Source organism: Hylobates moloch, unplaced genomic scaffold (assembly GCF_009828535.3).
Source record: "Hylobates moloch isolate HMO894 unplaced genomic scaffold, HMol_V3 SCAFFOLD_10, whole genome shotgun sequence".
In the NCBI taxonomy this organism is placed as follows: domain Eukaryota; kingdom Metazoa; phylum Chordata; class Mammalia; order Primates; family Hylobatidae; genus Hylobates; species Hylobates moloch.
The window spans coordinates 102,039,030-102,058,799 of record NW_026652285.1 but is presented as its reverse complement, the minus strand read 5'-3'; the positions used below and the strand labels follow the sequence as shown (position 1 = coordinate 102,058,799).

General features: G+C 48.6%; 1 protein-coding gene across 6 annotated transcripts in view; it reads right to left on the bottom strand.

The window, feature by feature from the left end:
- The window catches only part of USP20 (ubiquitin specific peptidase 20), a 45,064-nt gene that overhangs the window by 24,823 nt on the left and 471 nt on the right, over positions 1-19,770 (bottom strand). For 2 of the 6 annotated variants that reach the window (XM_032165390.2, XM_032165392.2), the window contains exons 1-4: positions 19,623-19,710; positions 8,027-8,138; positions 5,012-5,108; positions 1,275-1,328 (exon numbers count right to left, since the gene is read on the bottom strand). In XM_032165390.2, coding sequence (XP_032021281.1) covers positions 1,275-1,328; positions 5,012-5,092 — 135 coding nt within the window. In that variant the 5' untranslated portion in view covers positions 5,093-5,108; positions 8,027-8,138; positions 19,623-19,710. Of the gene's footprint in view, positions 1-1,274; positions 1,329-5,011; positions 5,109-8,026; positions 8,139-8,974; positions 8,995-18,660; positions 18,680-19,500; positions 19,711-19,770 lie in introns of those variants that run through there. The other 4 variants (XM_032165391.2, XM_058445258.1, XM_058445257.1 and 1 more) reach the window with 4 other exon arrangements.

Below are 19,770 nucleotides of genomic sequence, written 5' to 3'. Positions count from 1 at the left end.
TAACGGGGGATGATGAATGGGGACCAGGTGTTTGAAACAAGGAGCACAGGTAGTGGGAACCCAGTAACGACCCAGTGCCCCAGAGCAGGGCCTGCATGCCCCTGATGACACTGCCTTTGCCCTCGCACTCTCCTATCCCAAATCTACCCATCCTCCAAGGCCTGCTCAGTGCCTCTACTCATTGCCAGTAGCCAATGCCATACTCCTACAGGAGCGGCTGCTGTCACTGCCACCTGTGATCAGCAGGGCCTTCTGGGAAAACGGTGGAATCATATCATGTGGCCGACTCAGAAAGCACGTGCCATTTTCTGCATCAGGCTCCCACGTCTGTTTGAGGGGACTGTGGCTCCTATGAGGTAGGACCACATCCTGCACTTGCAACAGCCCAGGAGATAACATCTAGTCCTTCTTGCTGCCCCCTGGATACACAGTGTCTTGCCATTTACTTTGTGCTGAGTGACAGGGCTGAGCAGAAGAGGCCAGAATCCCACTGGGAGCCCCTGCACTTCTGCAAAGACTGACTGGCTGTCTTCACTCGCTGCTGCTGTCTTTGTTGTTTTCACTCGTGGGTTTTTTTTAAAGAAATTTTAAGTAACAGTCATTTTTAGTATGACTATAAAAATACATACGTGGTAACATTTTTTAAATACTACAGAGAAAAAAAAGAAAATTACCCATAATTCTACCACTCAGGGGAAACTGTCATGTTTTCATACGTCTACTTTTACTCTTTTTAGTAACCAGTAATCATCCAACCCCTTCCAGCTTTTCCCGGACACTGCCTCCTGGCCAGTCACAGGCATCTGTCTTGTCCAGTTCTACCCTAACCCCATGAGGCGGGGACAGTTGTCAGTTGTCAGTGTAGCAGCCCCTTTCGTATAGATGGGTAATAAAGGTTCAAGGAAAAAATGAGACTGGCGCGGGGAGAGACGCTGCTGAGCAGCAGTGCTAGGCCTCAAAGCCAAGACACCCACATTGACTCACACGTATGCATGCCAAGTTAGAATACTGTCCTATGAAGAAGGGAGCCTTCAGTCCAGAGCCTTCTCCAACTATTTTTTTCTCCTGTCATTTTTAATTGCTGCCAGAATGGCCAGCCCAGGATTCACTGACTCTGGAGTCCTGTGCCCCTGTGCCCCAGCCCAAGGTTTCTGGCAGTGCCCACTAGGGATGGAAGTTCCCAGCCCAGAGTCTAGCCCACTGTACCAGCCTGTGCAATGCTGATAACAGGTGGAAGCAGCTCTACACCCCTGATGGCCAAAATGGTCTTTTACCTGGAGACAGGCCCATAGGTTTGGTCCGGTGGCCCCACACGACTGACAGGTTCCCTGTGTGGGTTAAGAGGAGAGAGAAAGAGCAGGCGTGAGGAGCCCGTTGCGGGGCCGAGCACTGGGGCTGCTCCTGCCTGGAGGGCCCCACCTGGCTGACATGCACTCAGAAGGTCTCAGCTTCAAGCCCTGGCCCCAGAAAGGTCTTTGCCAGACGACCTGTCCAAATTAGGCTCCCAGGGAAGCACTTTATACTTTACTGTTTGAATTCTATCCTGTGCCTGTAAAAACATTTTCAAATCAACATTTTATGATTTTAGTGTCTATAACCTAATCTTGGAAAATAAAATCATGTAAGAGACTCATTAACATGCTCTCTTCCCACGCCTTCTACTCTTCCTTTCTTGCACTGAATTATTTCAGCCTTTCTTCCCATTAGACAAGGGCTCCATGAAAGAGGGATGGTCTGTTTTGCCTACCGCTGTGAGTTCACAGGGCCTGGTATAAATAAAGAGTTCACTAGACCTGGCAAACCCCAGGAAACGCCCAGATTTCTGGCGGTCTGCTCCGTGTCTATCGGAATCCTTTCTGTCCTCCTTGCTTTAATAATGGGATGCATGGATTTTAGCTGAACACACAGCTAGCCTGCTGCAGATGACGTTTTCCAGCTTCCACCATGATCACGTGGCTCAGTTCTAGTCAAACTAGCAGAAACGATGTGTGCCACTTCTGCGCTGTGTGCTACCCTTGCTCCTTCTCCTCTTACCATTGGCTGGAATGTGGATGTGATGGCAGGAGCTGAAGCAACCACCTTGGACTCAGGATTAGAGCCACATGTTGAGAATGGCAGAGCTACCCTACCAGTCCTACCTACCTGTGGTCTGTTCTATGAGAGAAAAGAAACTTCTTTTTTTTTTTTTTTTTTTTTGAGATGGAGTCTCACTCTGTCACCCAGGCTGGAGTGCAGTGGTGCAATCTCAGCTCACTCCAAGCTCCACCTCCCGGGTTTACGCCATTCTCCTGCCTCAGCCTCCTGAGTAGCTGGGACTACAGGCACCCACCACCTCGCCCAGCTAATTTTTTGTATTTTTAGTAGAGACGGGATTTCACCATGTTAGCCAGGATGGCCTCGATCTCCTGACCTCATGATCCACCTGCCTTGGCCTCCCAAAGTGCTGGGATTACAGGTGTGAGCCACCGCGCCCAGCCCACTGAGTTCTTTACCCACTGCTCACATAATCCCCTCCAGTCTCTGTAGCAGGGCCCAGCAACATCCCCCTTTCACTGATGAGAAACCGGGACTCAAGAGAGGTCACACCCTTGTCACAGAGCAAGGTCAGCAGGTGAAGCCAATGAGCCTGGATCCCAGTGCAGCAAGGTCACAAACCTCCCACCAAGAAAGCCTGGCTTCCCCCAGGGTGGCCATGTCAGCTCCCAGGCCTCCATGGCCTCCTTCTCATTGTCACTACACCCAGATTCCAGCTGTGTTTGTAAAAAGCCTGAACATGGGGTTGAAGTGAAGCAGTTTGTCCCATACGATGAAGCTGACATCTGCACTCTGTGGTTTAGGGTCTCTCACAGAGGATGCTGTGGGTGCCAGGAGATCACTCTGCTTAGCAGACTCAAAACCGCAGCCCCAAACCTTCCTGAATTTGTCATCTCTCTCATGATTTTGACTTCACAACTCACCCTCCTCTTCCCAGGTTTTTTTTTCCATTTCAGTTATTTCATTTATAGAAGTGTCGAATGCTTGCTATAACAATTCAGATGACATCTACATGCTGTGGATGATATGAAATACTTCCCTCTGTACATTCTTCTTACATAAAACATGTATGCCTGGATCTTGAGGGGGTGATTTTTAGTAAAAATAAGATCATGCAATACATATTTCTCTCTAATGTGCCTGTGTCTCCTTTGAGAGTCACCCAAGTCTGTACATGAAGACTTCATTCCTCTGTGATAACTGCACACTCTGGACACACCATAATTGATTCACCCATTCCTTTCTTGAGGAATATTCAGGTGTCACCAGTTTTTCCCTTTTACAAATAACGCTCAATAAATACTGCTGTATCATATGTTTATAACTGGTGATTACATTTCTACTGGATAAATTCCCAGAAGCAGAATTGTTTCCCTAAAAGTTACGGTAATTCCCAGCCCTACCACAACATGAGTGGCCCATTTTCTCCGTAACTGTCAGCTATGAATGGGATCAGTCTCTTTCCGCCCATCTGCAAAACGGTATCATCCTATTTCATTAACAATATCCATAAGCATGAGAGTGAAGTCAGCCATCTTTTTCCGAAAGTTTCTCGTCATTTCTACCTCTTTTACTGTGAAGGACCGGCTCATATCCTTGCTCTTTCTGAGTATTTTAGAACGGTGTTGGTTTTATTTTGTAACTTTCTGGATACCCAGAGAGGAGCTGAAGTCGTGATCTCTGACACACAGGCCCAGAGCACCCCAGACAAGCCCAGTCTCTGCTCTAGAGGCACTAACAGGCTTCTGAACGGTTGCCAGTCCCAGTGCAAACCTTCTTGTGCTCCGCCTCTCTTCTCCCACCTGCTTCATCCCCTCCCTGCTCTCAGATTCCCTAAGAAGCGGAGAGAAACCCAGCATCAGACAGTGCAAACATATCCGGGCCTCACTCTGCCCCATTTCATGCTGCAAGAGGCAAAATCACTTCAAAAGCAGCTATAGACACATAGACACTATGAAGAACCGCTCCCATGCCAGGCCCCATGACAAAACCAGCTCAGGCCAAAGGCCACCAAGGACCTGCTGGTGCAGTGAGGCCAGGCGACCAGCATTAGGTGCCAATATGCCCAGGAATCCCACTCCTGGGAACATGTCTGCATGCAGCTCTGCCCATGAATGCAATGACTTTTCTACAAGGCCATTCATCGCAGCATCGTGTGTATCAGCAAGAGGCTGCAAAGGGTCCAGGTGTCTACCCAGAGAGCATCAGTCACTGTGGCCACATGATGAAATATGATGCAGCTTCAAGGTAACAAATGAGAAAGCTGTCTCTATGCACTGACGTCCAAAGAGCTTCAAGATACACTGTCATGTGAATAAAGCAAGTTATGAAACAGAGAGGATCGTATACCATCTTTTATGTAAGAAAGGGCAAAACTTAAAATGAGTTTATCTGCTTGTATTCACATAAAGAAACTGAAAAGATACAAAAGAGAGTAAGTGCTTACCCGAGGGTGGGCTGGGGAGGGTGGGCACAGGGGTGAGAGAAGGACTTCTTGACATTTATCTTTTTATAGTGTTTCATTTGTAACCACGTTCAAGTATTACCTTTTCAAAAATTTTCATTTAACAACACCAAAAGGATGGCAACACATCCTCCTACTCTGAGAAGAGCCCCAGCTTCCTGCTCAGGCCTCCCTGAGCCCTCCTGGAGCCATATGTGTAAAAACGCTCCTGGACTTGGAAAGCAGCATTCATTCCCTGCCTTGGAGAGGCTCTGTGCACCGGCCCCAACAGCTAATGGACAGAGAGCATTAGTGGTTCCCAAATGGCCTTGTCTAAACTATACTTAATGGCTATTAGGACAGAGCCTCCGGAAGGTGGCCTCCCAAGCAGATGCCAGCATTTCCATTTACACAGAAGGCTGAGCAGAGACTGACAAGGGAACCAGTTTTTCCCACTGCTTCAGAAATGTCCACACCCCAGGAAAGAGGCGGCCCTGGGTGTGGGCCCTGGACCCATAAGGTCTGACCCTTTACCTTAGATTTGAGCAGCAAGTCCTCTTTGGTCACCTCCCCTATGGAGTCAAGGTGAGGGCAAAGGTCCCTGGAGTCCCCCATCCTGGCCTGGGCTCACCTATGAGAAGACACAAGCAATCCTGAGTTAATGGCAGCCAGTGCTGGCAGGAGGTGGGGCGGTGAGTGGTTAAGTACATGACTTTGGCCTTGAGTCCTGGTCTGCCACAAACCACCTGGTAAGCCGGGGAAGTTGCTTAACCTCTCTGAGCATCACTTTCCTTATCTAAGAAGATAACAGTTGTCCCAATGGGTCACTCCTAGGTCACGGAGACAATGTCTGTCAAATGCCTGGTGAAGTCCCTGATGTAGGGAAAGCCCATGGCAGGTGACAGGTATCGTGATCAGAACTATTGGTAGGGAAGACACGGGAGTCTTGCCTGCATGCAGGGAGCTGCACACCAGACAATCTAAAACCACAGATGTTTTGTTAGAGGAGGCCAAATCCATGTCCATCCAAGGATACAGGCAGAGGAGGGGGCGGTGTAGAAAGGCTGGGTTTCAAAAAGGCGAGCAGCAGATGTTGACACTGGTCTTCTCAAGAGCCTCTGGGAGGCCAAGTTCTGGCAGACCACTTATCTGGGAGCCCCCCACGGAGTGAAGTTTGAACACCAGACCACCATGGGAGCAGGCCACGCTGCACTGCCTCCAGAGAATGTCTTTTGAGGGTAGGGAGAAAGTCAGAGAGAAAGGCAGGAGAACAACCTAGAAAGTAGTCTGGAACTGTGTTTGCCAAAACATCAACAGTGGTGCAGCTGGGTGATGGGTTTCAAGAGATGAAAAAAAAAAAGCTCTGTTGCTTTTGTTTAACTGATACATGTTCATCATAAAAACAAAACTCAAACAAGAAAGCACAAAGTAAAATAAATCACTGATAACAAGTAGCAAACATCTTTCCCAACATTCTTCTGCGTTTCTTTCTCTTTTAAATCAGGGGTATAAAAACATATCTGTCTTAGAAAATAAATGCTTCCCTCAAGAGAGCACCTTGGTGAAGACAAACAGCTCTGTATCTTGAGTGTGGGGTGGTTACATGGATCTACACGTGTGTTAAAAGTGCAAAGAACTGAACACACATGAGTGCCTACAGAACTAGTGAAATCTGAATAAGCTCCATGGATTATGCCAATGTCACTTTACTGATTGTACTACAGACATACTAAGATGTATTATTAGCTGGGATGCTGGTGCATGCCTGTAGTCCCAGCTACTCGAGAGGCTGAGGTAGGAGATCATGTGAGCCCAGGAGTTCAAGGCTGCAGTGAGCCGTGACCATGCCACTGCACTCCAGCCTGGGTGACAGAGCAAGACCATGTCTCAAAAAAAAAAAAAAAAAAAAAGTATGTGTTACTCTTACCATTAGGAGAAACTGGGTGAAGGTACAAAGGACCTTAGGGTACATTTTTTGCAACTGCCTGTGAATCTATAATTATTTCAAAAGAAAACATTTAAAAATGAGTAACTAAATAAATGCTTCACCTCTACGGTATTTTAGCAGAATCAAATCCAGGAATCTGACTGCTGATTATAGCTTCAAACTGTTGCCAAATAAGATCCAAACCAACCAAAGATGTAACTGGAGCTAAGATTGCTTTAACCAAAGGCAGAAGCCTCTGTGACTGCATGAGTCTTAAAAACAAAACAAAAGACCGGGTGCGGTGGCTCATGCCTGTAATCCTAGCACTTTGGGAGGCTGAGGCGGGCAGATCACCTGAGGTCAGGAGATCAAGACCAGCCCTACCAACATGGAGAAACCCCATCTCTACTAAAAATACAAAATTAGCCGGGCGCGGCGCACATGCCTATAATCCCAGCTACTCAGGAGGCTGAGACAGGAGAATTGCTTGAACCCAGGAGGCGGAGGTTGTGGTGAGCCAAGATCATGCCATTGAATTGCAGCCTGGGCAACAAGAGCGAGACTCCATCCCAAAAAACACACACACACACAAAAACAAAAAACAAAGGCAGAAGCCGCATGTGTGCCCACCTGATCTGAGAGGTGGACCCCCAGACTCCTCCTTACGTGGCCCTCCCTGTCCCAAATGGTCAGCCGGGGTCAACTGGCCAAATTCTCATTCAGAACATGAGTTACTAGCACTCATGAGGTGTCAGATAACTAAGCTAAGTGCTTTTTGTGCATTTGTTTATGAAAAACTCTCCCAGCAATCGTTGAGGCAGCTGTGATTAGCCCCATTTCACAGACTAAGGAACAGACGCTCCTTCTTGTCTAAGGTCTCACAGGAACGTTGGCGCTAGAGCTGAACCTCAAGTTGGTCAGATCCTAAGGGCCCGCTCAGTTGCTTTCTAACTTATAGAAAATGTAAATATGAAAAGTAGGCAGAACTTACTGTCACATTAAAGATGAGCATAAAGAAAAAAAAGAAAAAAACAAAGTAGACCCGGCCGGGCGCGGTGGCTCACGCTTGTAATCCCAGCACTTTGCGAGGCCAAGGCGGGCGGATCACGAGGTCAGGAGATCGAGACCACGGTGAAACCCCGTCTCTACTAAAAATACAAAAAAATTTGCCGGGCGTGGTGGCGGGCGCCTGTAGTCCCAGCTACTCGGAGAGGCTGAGGCAGGAGAATGGCGTGAACCCGGGAGGCGGAGCTTGCAGTGAGCTGAGATTGCACCACTGCACTCCAGCCTAGGTGACATAGAGAGACTCCATCTCAAAAAAAAAAAAAAAACCAAGTAGACCCAACTATATAACGCACTTCCATGTTTCCATGTACCTAGACTCATCAATTAACAACCCATGGCCAATCTTGCTTCATCTCAACCTCCTGCTTCCTCTTGCTTTTGTATCAAGTCCCAGACACACAGGCGATCATATTCCATCTGTATTTTTCTAAGAGATAAGGACTTAAAAAAAAAAAAAAAACCCATAATCACAAATTCTTTCATCTAAAGAGAAAAATCCATGTGTCCTCTTCAGTCTGTGTTGAAGGGACCCACCTGAGAGGAGGCCATGGGCTTACCTCTGGGTGACACGAAGCCCACAGGAAGCGGCCAGCATTCGCATCCTTAGTTGACAGCTGACAGTAACAGGCTACAGGGGTCTGGAGTGAGTGGAGGCCTCTGGCAAGGAGCCTGGGGGATGAACCAGAGCATTTCACACAGTTCTGTTATTATTACTTTTAAGACAGGGTCTTGCTCGCTTGCCCAGGCTGGAGTGCAGTGGCGTGATCACAGCTCACTGCAGCCTTGACCTTCTAGGCTCAAGCGATCCTCCCACCTCAACTTCCCAAGTAGCTGGGACTACAGGTGTGCACCACCACACCCAGCTAATTTATTTAAAATTGCTTGTAGAGATGGGGTCTTGCTTTATTGTCCAGGCTGGTCTTGAACTCCTGGGCTCAAGTAATCCTCCCACCTCGGGCCTCCCAAAGTGCTGAGATTACAGGCGTGAGCCACTGTGCCCAGACAGTTCCGTTATTTTAAAATCATTCTTAGCACCAACTAGAAGCTAAAAAGGGCCCAGCATTCCTCCTGGGAGGAATGAATTTCAGGATATTGGGATGTCCACAGGCTAGAATACTCCCTGTGCAGCCACAGAGCAATACCACCACATCATTCCTGGGCCAGCTGGCCAAGGCTCAGGCAGAGCTGGCACACAGGGGCAGCCCCTCCTAGGGAGTGCTGGCCTTCACTAGTCACTGCTGAGGCATGACCTTGGTGCTCCCCAGGAGGAAACCTGCACAGGTCTGCTGGAGGGGTCTGCAGGGCCTCTCCTATTGTCCCATCAGGCTGCCACAGCTCATCAACCCTCTGGACAGGAAGGCCTGGCCCCCTCCACACATGCAACCAGGCCCCTCAGGTCATCCTTTGAGCTCTCAGGGATTTCCTGAGAACCCCCGACCCTCAAGTGTTCAGCAGGCCCAGGCTGCAGGCACAACTGAGCTCATCCACACATTGCCACTACCCACACTTCACTGGCAGGTCACAGTCTCCCAGATGTGGACAGCTCAAAGAGGGAGAGGCAGTTAGAAGCTACCATTTAAAATAGTCACATGACAATGACAGCTTCAAGATTCCAAATTCCAAACCTCCTCACTTGAAGCCAGGTTTTTGTTTGTTTGTTTGTTTGTTTTGAGACGGAGTCTCGCTTTGTCTCCCAGGCTGGAGTGCAGTGCCTCGATCTCAGCTCACTGCAAGCTCCGCCTCCCGGGGTCATGCCATGCTCCTGCCTCAGCCTCCCGAGTAGCTGGGACTACAAGCGCCCGCCACCACGCCCGGCTAATTTTTTGTATTTTTAGTAGAGACGGGGTTTCACTGTGTTAGCCAGGATGGTCTCGATCTCCTGACCTCGTGATCCGCCCGCCTTGGCCTCCCAAAGTGCTGGGATTACACGCGTAAGCCACTGTGCCTGGCCAAAGCCAGGCTTTTTAGTTTTCTTCATTGTTTCTGCTGAGGCCATGTGCCCTGAGTTGGCACTAGTCCTACACTATTTTAAGCTGCAGTGGTGTGGGTTTTGCTAGCATCTTTGGTATGTGATCATCTCCCTGGCTGGGGAGGGAGTGGGCAGGTTATAACTTGGCCCATTCTTTTTTTTTTTTTTTTTTTTTTGAGATAGTCTCACTCCGCCACTCAGGCTGGAGTACAGTGGCGTGATCTTGGCTCACTGCAACTTCTGCCTCCCGGGTTCATGCGATTCTCCTGCCTCAGCCTCCCCAGTAGCTGGGATTACAGGTGTGTGTGCCACCATGCCCGGCTAATTTAACAGGCTCACTCTTGATTTGCAAGTGCAATTGGACTTACATTCTTGCAACTTCAGAGAGAAAAATCAGCCCTGTGGCTAACAGCCCTCAATGTATTCTCACCACTCCCATTTTACAGATGAAGAAACAGAATTGGAACTTAAGTAACTCAGGAACTTGGCAGAGGTCAATCACCTGGCTAGTTTTTTTTTGTTTAGTTTTGCTTGAGATGGAGTTTCACTCTTGTTGCCCAGGCTGGAGTGCAATGGTGCAATCTCAGCTCACCGCAACCCCTGCCTCCCGGGTTCAAGCAATTCTCCTGCCTCAGCCTCTTGAGTAGCTGGGATTACAGGCACGCGCCACCATGCCCAGCTAATTTTATATTTTTAGTAGAGACGGAGTTTCTCCATGTTGGTCAGGCTGGTCTCAAACTCCTGACCTCAGGTGATCTGCCTGCCTCAGCCTCCCAAAGTGCTGGGATTACAGGCGTGAGCCACCGTGCTGGGCCCACCTGGCTAGTTTGTAACAGGTGTGGCCCTGATCAGATCTGTGTGGTGCAGAGTCTTGCTCTAAATCATGAGTCAGATTTAGAGAAGCATTAAGCTGAGCAAAAAAAAAAAAAAAAAAAAAAAAAAAACAGATACAAAAACATATATATCGTATGATTCTATTTATATAAAATTCCAAGACAGACAAAACTAACCTATGATGATAGAAACTGGATCAGTGATTGCCTGGGGCAAAGGGTAGAGCTATGTTGCAGACAAGAAGGAACTTTCTGTGGTGTTGGAATGTTCTAGATCTTGTCTGGTGTGGGGTTTAATCAAGTGTATACACCTGTCAAATCGTGTGCACTGTATCTTTAAAGTGCGTGCATTTTATTATATGTAAATTATACCTCAATAAAGTTGATTAAAAGCATTTTAAATCAGAATGAGGCCGGGCACAGTGGCTCACACCTGTAATCCCAGCACTTTGGGAGGCTGAGGCGGGCAGATCACAAGATCAGGAGTTGGAGATCAGCCTGGCCAACATGGTGATACCCTGTCTCTACTAAAAATGCAAAAATTAGCTGAGTGTGGTGGGAGGCGCCTGTAATTCCAGCTACTCAGGAGGCTGAGGCGGAAGAATCACTTGAACCTGGGAGGCGGAGGCTGCAGTGAGCTGAGATTGCACCACTGCACTCCAGCCTGGGCGACAGAGCAAGACTCCATCCAAAAAAAAAAAAAAACAAAGGGTTGGCTGTTGGCAAGGGTGTGGATAAATTGGAGCCCTGTGCACTGTTGGTGGGAATGTGAAATGGTGCTGCTGCAGAATGCAGTATGGCGGTTCCTCAAGAACTGTAAAATAGTACCACACAATTGAGCAATCCACATCTGGGTATACACCCAAATGCAACAAAAGTGGCAACTCAAAGAAATATTTGTGCACCCATGTTCATAGCTGCATTATGCGCAACAGCCGAAAGACAATGTAAACCAAGTGCCCATCGACAGACAAAATATGATATATCCACACAATGAAATATGATTCAGCCTAAAAAGGGAAATTTTGACACACGCTACAACATGAACCCTAAAGACACCTGCTCAGTAAAACAAGTCAGGCTGGGTGCGGTGGTTCATGCCTGTAATCCCAACACTTTGTGGGGCTGGGGCAAGTGGATCACTTGAGGTCAGGAATTCGAGACCAGCCTGACCAACATGGTGAAACCTCGTTTCTACTAAAAATACAAAAATTAGCCGGGCGTGCTGGTGGGAGCCTGTATTCTCAGCTAGTAGGGAGGCTGAGGCAGGAGAATAGCTTGAACCCAGGAGGCAGAGGTTGCAGTGAGCCAAGATCGTGCCATTGCACTCCAGCCTGGGTGACAAGAGCAAAACTCCATCTCAAAAAAAAAAAAAAAAAAAAGACAGTAACTTCTCAAAATATTTGCTGAATGGCCCCAAAATACAAAGTTATAAAACACTATTAGGCCATGTTGGGTGGCTCATGCCTGTAATTCCAGCACTCTTGGAGGCCGAGGCAGGAGGACTGCTTGAGCCCAGGAGTTTGAGATCAGCCTGGGCAACATGGTGAAACCCCATCTCTACAAAAAATTTAAAAATTAGGTGGGCATGGTGGTGCGCGCACCTGTAGTCCCAGCTACTCGGGAAGCTGAGATGAGAGGATGGCTTGAGCCCAGAAGTATGAGGCTGCAGTGAGCTATGATGGCACCACTGCATTCTAGCCTGGACAACAGGGCAAGACTCTGTCTCAAAAAAAAAAAAAAAAAATGGCTGGGCGCAGTGGCTCACGCCTGTAAGTAACCCTAGCACTTTGGGAGGCCGAGGCAGGCGGACTGTGAGGTCAAGAGATCAAGATCATCCTGGCTAAGATGGTGAAACCCCGTTTCTACTAAAAAAAAATACAAAAAAATTGGCTAGGCATGGTGGCGGACGCCTGTAGTCCCAGCTACTCAGGAAGCTGAGGCAGGAGAAAGGCATGAACCCAGGAGGCAGAGCTTGTACTGAGCTGAGATCGCGCCACTGCACTCCAGCCTGGGCGACAGAGCAAGACTCTGTCTCAAAAAAAACAAAACACAAAACAAAAACAAAACAAAACAAACCTATTATTATAGTAAACTCTTATTTTGGTGAAATAATGTGTTTTGGGCCTAGAGAAAGGATGCTATTATCATTTCTGGAGGATAGAGCCAAGTGATTTTTATTTCTTTTTTGCTTTTCTGCATTTTCTACAATGAACTTGTGTTACCTTTTCTTCCTATACTTGCTTCCTGAATGACTGTGCTATAACCATTCTAATCTAATCATCTAATAAGGTCAGTCACAGTGGCTCACGCCTGTAATGCTAGTGCTTTTGGGAAGTTGAGGAGGGAGGATCCCTTAAGCTCAAGGCTGCAGTGAACTAGGATTGTGCCACTGCACTACAGCCTGGGCAACAGAGCAAGACCCCATCTCTACAACAAAACCAAAATCAAAAAACAACAAAAAATGCTTTTCCTCTCAGAAGTCCCCTCTCTCTCACTAGAGAGAGCTGTTTTCCTTTCTTTTTCTTTTGCCTGTTAAACCTCTACTCCTAAAAACAAAAACAAACAAAAAAGAATACCTAAATTGGTTATTTTTAATGGTTTTTCAAGTTTCCAAAATAAGAAAACAAGAAAAGTGTGCATCTGGCTTCCTAGGTATGTTGCTCTTCCCCAAACTCCTGAGGGCACCATAGGGGACAGAGCCTCCGTTCCCTGGAGCTCTCCAGGCCCCTGTACCAGGCACTGCCCTGAGCCTACACAGAGTGGTTTTCAGAGAAGGGGTGGGAGCATCTGAGTGGTCCCAGAAGTCCCCAAAGCTGCTACCTGGATGCTCCTAAGCACACCTCTCCAGGTGACTCACATGGGCCAAGAGTGCCCTCAACACGTGTTTTTTGTATTTTTATCTATTTATTTATTTAGAGACCAGGTTATGAGACTGGCTAATTTTTGTATTTTTGGTAGAGACAGGGTTTTGCCGTGTTGCCCAAGCTGGTCTTGAACTCCTGGGCTCAAGCGATCTGCCCACCTCCACCTCCCAAAGTGCTGGGATTACACACAAAAGCCACCATGACCGGCCCTCTCAATATTCATTTTTGCCTCATTTACCTCCATGTTGTATTCAAAATTTTCATCTTCTCCTACTTGTCCTGAAAATTTTAAAGGCATTTTTGTCTGGTTTTCATAAATTTGATATATACCTCCAGAGAAGCTGGAAACAGACACAGACATAAAATGAAATAAAAATCACGTGTAATCCTGCTGTACAGGAAAAAAATATGGTTACCTTTTTGGTTTTGGTAAGTCCTATCTACGTGTACAAATATATAATTTTTTTTTTTTTTTTGAGACAGAGTCTCGCTCTGTCACCCAGGCTGGAGTGCAGTGGTGCGAGCTCAACTGAACACACTCTCCACTTCAGGTTCAAGCCATTCTCCCACCTCAGCCTCCCAAGTAGCTGGGATTATAGGCACACACTACCATACCTGGCTAATTTTGTATTTTTTGTAGACATGGGGTTTCATCATGTTGCCCAAGCTGGTCTCAAACTCCTGAGCTCAACCAATCCGTCTGCCTGGGCCTCCCAAAGTGCTGGGATTACAGGCGTGAGCCACCACGACCAACCAGATATATAAATTTTAAAAATAAACTGGAATATAAACCAATAAATTTGTATACAGCTTTTTTTTTGGTTTATATATTTCTAATGTCAATAAATTTCTTTTCAGCTTCATTTCTAATAGGTGAATAATATTATACCACATATAATTTAAGCTATACAACCCCTTAACTGAATTATTTATCCATCATAGGACATGGTATTTTTGTATTTTGTGTATGTGTGTTTTGCCATTATAAAGAAGGCACTGAGAAACATTTTGGAATATGAATCTTTTGTTTTGCTTTGTTTTGAGACAAGTCTCAATCTGTCACCCAGGCTGGAGTGCAATGGTGTGATCATGGTTCACTGCAGCCTCTACCTCCCTGGGCTCAGGTGATCCTCCTACCTCAGCCCCCCCCCAAGTAGCTAGGACTACAGGCATGCACTGCCAAGCCTGGCTAATTTTTAATTTTTCTTTTGTAGAGACAGGGTTTCGCCATGATGCCCAGATTGGTCTGGAACTCCTGGGTTCAAGCAATCTGCTTGCCTTGGACTCCCAAAGTACTGAGATTATAGGTGTGAGCCACCAGGAATGCGAATCTTTGACTAAATCTTTTTGTTTTGTTGTGCTTTTTTGAGGTCAACATGGTGAAACCCCATCTCTACTAAAAATACAAAAATTAGCCCGGCATGGTCGTGGGCACCTGTAGTCTCAGCTACTTGGGAGGCTGAGGCAGAAGAATCACTTGAACCAGGGAGGCGGAAGTTGCAGTGAGCCGAGATCGTGCCACTGCACTCCAGCCTGAGTGACAAGAGAAAGACTCTGTCTTAAAAAAAAAAGAAAAGAAAAGAAAGTTTCTAAAGAAAAAAAAGAAAGTTTCTAGGGCGGCTGTTTCTCATCTCACAGAGGAAGAATGGAAGGTCCCAGACAGGAAGCAACACAGCAGGAAGCGAGCAGGTTGTGTCTGCTTTCCCCACTCTTTCTGTCCCACCTGTGCCTCTGTGCAAATATATGGAGTGTGCACAGCAGGCATTTCAAAAAGGCCAAAAGGGAAAGACACCTGTGCAGCTGAATGAACGTGCTCCCAGGTGCAGCCACGCAGAGTAGGACCTACTGTGCGACAAGTCAGCAAGGCGCAGGGTGTGCCCCACCCTCCTGGCCCACCAGAGCCTCCTCTCTTAGGGTAGGAGAGCACAGGATAGGAAGAGGAAGGTCTGAGACTTTTGGCAAAGAGCCCACCATTGCGGGCCCCAGGAGACCTCCAAGATGCTTCAGGCTCATAAAGGCAGCTTTCCTTCCCTGGGCCTCCAGGGAGGGGGAAAGGGCCACTCCACCCACAAGGGCAAAGTGGAGGGGCAAGGCCTGAGAGGGGCAGGGGAGGGACCAGCCAGCACAGCCTGTGGGCCCAGGTAGGCAGCACATCTGGACCTGGCTGCCTCTGGTGCCTGTTACTCATGGTTTTCCCAGAGGTCCTGGCTACATCCTCCTCCTCCCAGCGAGGAACCAGTCCCTCAGGATGGGGAGGGTGACACTTCTGGGCCTCCCATCCACACAACTATGCCCACAGTCCTGCCCACGCTGACCCCAACCACATTAGCCATCTCACACCCCCAGCTCTGCACAGGGTGTTTGCCTACCCCCTCCACATTCCCCTCTGGCCCTCACACACCCTTTCTCTCCTTCCTGCTGTCTTCACTCCATCTCCACACAACAGCATTCTCCCTAAGTCCCAGACACACCCACCCCTTCCCTCAACCCAGTCCTCACTCGGAGGCCACCATCCTCTGACTCTCGAAGCAGAGCCCTCAGGCCTCCCCATGCCTCCGCACCTCCACAATCTCGGCTGCCCACACACTTCTGTGTCTCCTCATCGCCCTGCCCCCTGCCCCATGGCCTGAATATTGGAACCGACACTAATATCTTAGCCTGGTGTTCTCACATGTGACCTCACTGGACCTTCACAACCACCCTGGGAGGTGGCAAGGTTCCAAACTAAATCCATCTCCATCACTAACGATGGAGACACCGAGGCTCAGAGAGGTGGAATAACTGGCTAAGGTCACACAGCTACTGAGCTGCAGAGCCAGAATTCGAACCCATGACTACCTGCCCTGAAGCCCATGCTCTGAACACTCAGCTCCACGATGTCACAAACAGCCCCGGCCAGCCTGGCATGGGGACAACCTTCACCTCCCCAAATCCAAACACGCGCACTCCAAGGAAGCTTCCTCACAAGAGCCTCTTCTGAGTCATTCTTCAGAGCATTTTTCTGCTCAGCTTAACTTCCTTCAGTCTAGGATATGACAGTATCTCCCTGCAGCCCAAAGCCTGCTACTGCCCTTTGCTCTGAGCTCTGTCCGGAAGAGTCCCTTAATTGGAGAAGGCATGGGTTTGGGGCTACCCTAGGCTGGAGCCAGTCACTGGCCCAGGTCATTAAAAGCCTCACACTCGGTGGTGAGTAAGCATGAGCAGAAACTCAGTCTCGAAGCTTAGACTAGAAACCTTAGAAAAAACTCACATTAGAGATGCGGAAACTAAGAACCAGGAAAATCATGATTTCTGGGGCCTGAAATCAGATCCTGTTTTCAGGCAGCATGATCTGCAGCTGCCTTCCCCCATGCAATCTCAGAGTTTAAAGGGGTTTAGAAACCATGCATCTTCCCCTTAAGGCAGAACTCTGCTCTGTAAAAGCCCTATTGGGTTGTTCTCCAAACCCAGTTTGAGCAGTCGTTGATGATAAAAATCACCCTTTTCCCAGAGGGCAGCTCTAGTTGCTTCAAACCTAAGTCTTTATAATCAATGGAAATTGGCTCTCCTGAAATTCTTATTTATTGAGCCACGACTGCTCACTGGAGCCAAAGAGCACTGCCACTTTCCTGTCTTTAAATATTTGTTGTTGGCCGGGCACAGTGGCTCATACCTGTAATCCCAGCACTTTGGGAGGCTGAGGCGGGCAGATCACTCAAGGTCAGGAATTCAAGACCAGCCTGGCCAACATGGTGAAACCCCGTCTCTACTAAAAATACATAAATTAGCCAGGTGTGGTGGTGGGCGCCTGTAATCCCAGCTACTCAGGAGGCTGAGGCAGGAGAATCGCCTGAACCTGGGAGGCGGAGGTTGGAGTGAGCCAAGATCGCACCACTGCACTCCAGCCTAGGCGACTGAGTGAGAGTCCGTCTCAAAAAAAAAAAAAAAAAAAATTGTTGTCAACATGCATGGCTTCTCCAAGTTTCCTCCTTCATGCTAATGAGAACTAGTTGGATGTTTGTTTGTCTTGCTAAGGTAAAAAGCTAAGAACAGCCTGGCTCTTTCATCGCTGTTAAATACCCCACAATCAGGACTTGAGTTCAGGGTGTACACTCTACATAAAAGCTTTTGTAAAATAAAGTTCAAGCTTACAGACCCCTAAAACCACCAGGCAGCGACCAGAACCCAAGGCCTATCATTCAATCCACTGCTTTATCTGTCATGTTTCCAACCAAATCCCAAACCAGAATGCACTAATTTTAATTTGCAACTCAACCCTGCCACCCTCCCAGAGGTGATTCCCTTGCCTTGCTCTATTTTTTTCTTTTCCACAGCACTTACCATCTTCTAACACACTTTACATACTTTACTATGAGAACATACACCCAACTAATCAGGGATCTTTTGTCTCTTTTGCTCTGACTTATTTCAAGCACTTAGAACAGTGCCTGCTTCATATAGCAAATGCTAAGTATCTGTTGAATACATTGATCCAATAAATACATTTATTGGATGCTGACTATAGCTGGGCTGTGAACTGTATCACGTTCCTGGATCCCAAATCCACCCGGACATGAATGCTCCCTGAACCCTGAAACAAGCCGACATTTCATCTGGCTCCAGAAAGGAGCTAGGAAATCAACCAAAACCTAGGTTGAATCTGTACATTTTCTTAAAACAACTGAACTCCCAAACAAGACTAAGACCTTGGACTCATCTCTGAACTGCATAGGACCTGTATTTCTGGGAGGGTCCTTTTGAGAGACAGTCTCATCCTACCCTTAAAGGGGCCCAGTGAGACTTGGGCTGCAGTCTCTTCGCAAAGCCACTTACTGCCAGATTCACAGCTGCCACTTTTTCAGCATTCCTTTCGCTAAACAGCACTATATTAGATCTGCCACAGCACAGGTGGTGGTTATCACTGGGTCCTCTGGCCTCATGGAGCAAGGGTGGGGGCAGCTTATCTGTACCCTGGGACTTCAGCTGAGGAGGAGGGCCCAGAAATGCCCTTGGCCTTCTTGCCTTTTCCTTAGTAGTGTCCAGTACCCCCTGGTGGATGGGCTGCTTGATGGGCAGATTCAGAGCCACCTCTGAGAGCACGAGAGCTGCAGACGTTGACCCCCCTGGACTCCTGCAGCAATTCCCAAGGAGCCTCTCCATCATCTGACAGGGACTCCGCATCCAGTGAGTGCATGTGCATCTAGGTTTGGCTGAACCAGTCTGCAGAGAGCAAGACTTCGAGACTTTAATATATGGCTTTTGACCGAAGATAAAAGGCTGGTGCAAGAAGTCCTGAGTCTACTATTTTTTCCAGCCCAAGGAAGAGAAGAACAATCTCAGTGGAGGCTGTTCTAGAGAAAACGTAAGGCATTCTAGAAATGTTGCCCTGCTTCGGAATGGTCTTCCAGAAAGGGGAACCCCAGACAGCCCCCATCGGTCCTTCCCCCTAGCCAATGAGATGTAACAGCAGCTGCAGCAGCAGCAAACATCTACTGCACTCTTACTGTGCCAGGCCCTGTGCAAACCGTGCGGCAGAGACTGACCTGCAACCAAGTCCTGTTCCACCTCCTAGCTGGGTAACTTGAGGCGCGCACTGCCCCTCGGAGACTCCGCATTCTCATTTGTAAAACGAAAAACAATCTACCTCAAAGGACTGCTGGGAGAATTCAATGAGATTATGCTTTGCCCAGGGCCTGCCACATAGTAACTGCTTAATAAGAGGTAGTTCTCAAAGTAAGGAATGACACTGAGAAAAGGAAAACTACTGTTACTTAAGGGGTTCTTAAAAGTCCTAGAAGCCATTATTTATGCATTTAGGTATTTCCTAAGCATTTGCTGATACCCGTTTTTCAAATAAACTTCATCCTCACAGCATCTTCAGGGTGGAAGGGGCAGAGGGTAAAGCGACGGTAGACTTCCTGCCAAAGGAGGAAAACCAGACCCGTAAAGGTCCAGGGGGGTGGCCGGAAAGCACCGAGGAGGAGTCCCCTGGCTCAAACCCTCCTGCGTGGCTTTAAAACATCAGACGCGCCTCTCCTCGCGGAGAAGCTGGGGGCCATTATTTGTGAGGCAGTCGGCGCTGGGACTCTAATTCAGCACCGCAGGGAAGTGGTCATCTTTTGTTCCGAAAGAAAAAAACGCACGTCAGGGCTCAGAGCCCGAGGAAAGAAAAGTCAGCGCCTGAGACGCGAGACGCCACGCGGATGCTTTCAACGCTAGGTCAGGCCGCGGCAGAAATGAGAGGGTGGCGGCCCCGGTTCTGGAGAAGCCACGAGCCCCCAGGTGGCTCAGAGTGGGGTGCTGGGGCCCAGAGGCCCCCCTGGACACCGACCGGAGGAGGGGAGAGGGGCGGCGGCGGCCGGGGGGTCCCGGGCTCCGCTCACCTGGCCGCTGCGTCTGGCGTACCTGGCGAGGCCAGGCCCTGTCAGCCCGGAGCCGGGCTGGGGTCGCCAATGCTCTGAGAGGCCCGGCCCACAGAAGCAGCCGGTGGCGGCCCGGAACTCACCTGCGCTCGCAACTGCGCCGCCGCCGCCTGTCAGTCAAGCGCGCCCCCTCTGAGGCGCCGCGCAGGGTTGTGGGGCCGTCTGGCGACGCCCCACCTCCTTCCCTCTGCCGTCCAATCGGAAGAGGCTGACGCCAGGAGAGGGGGCGTG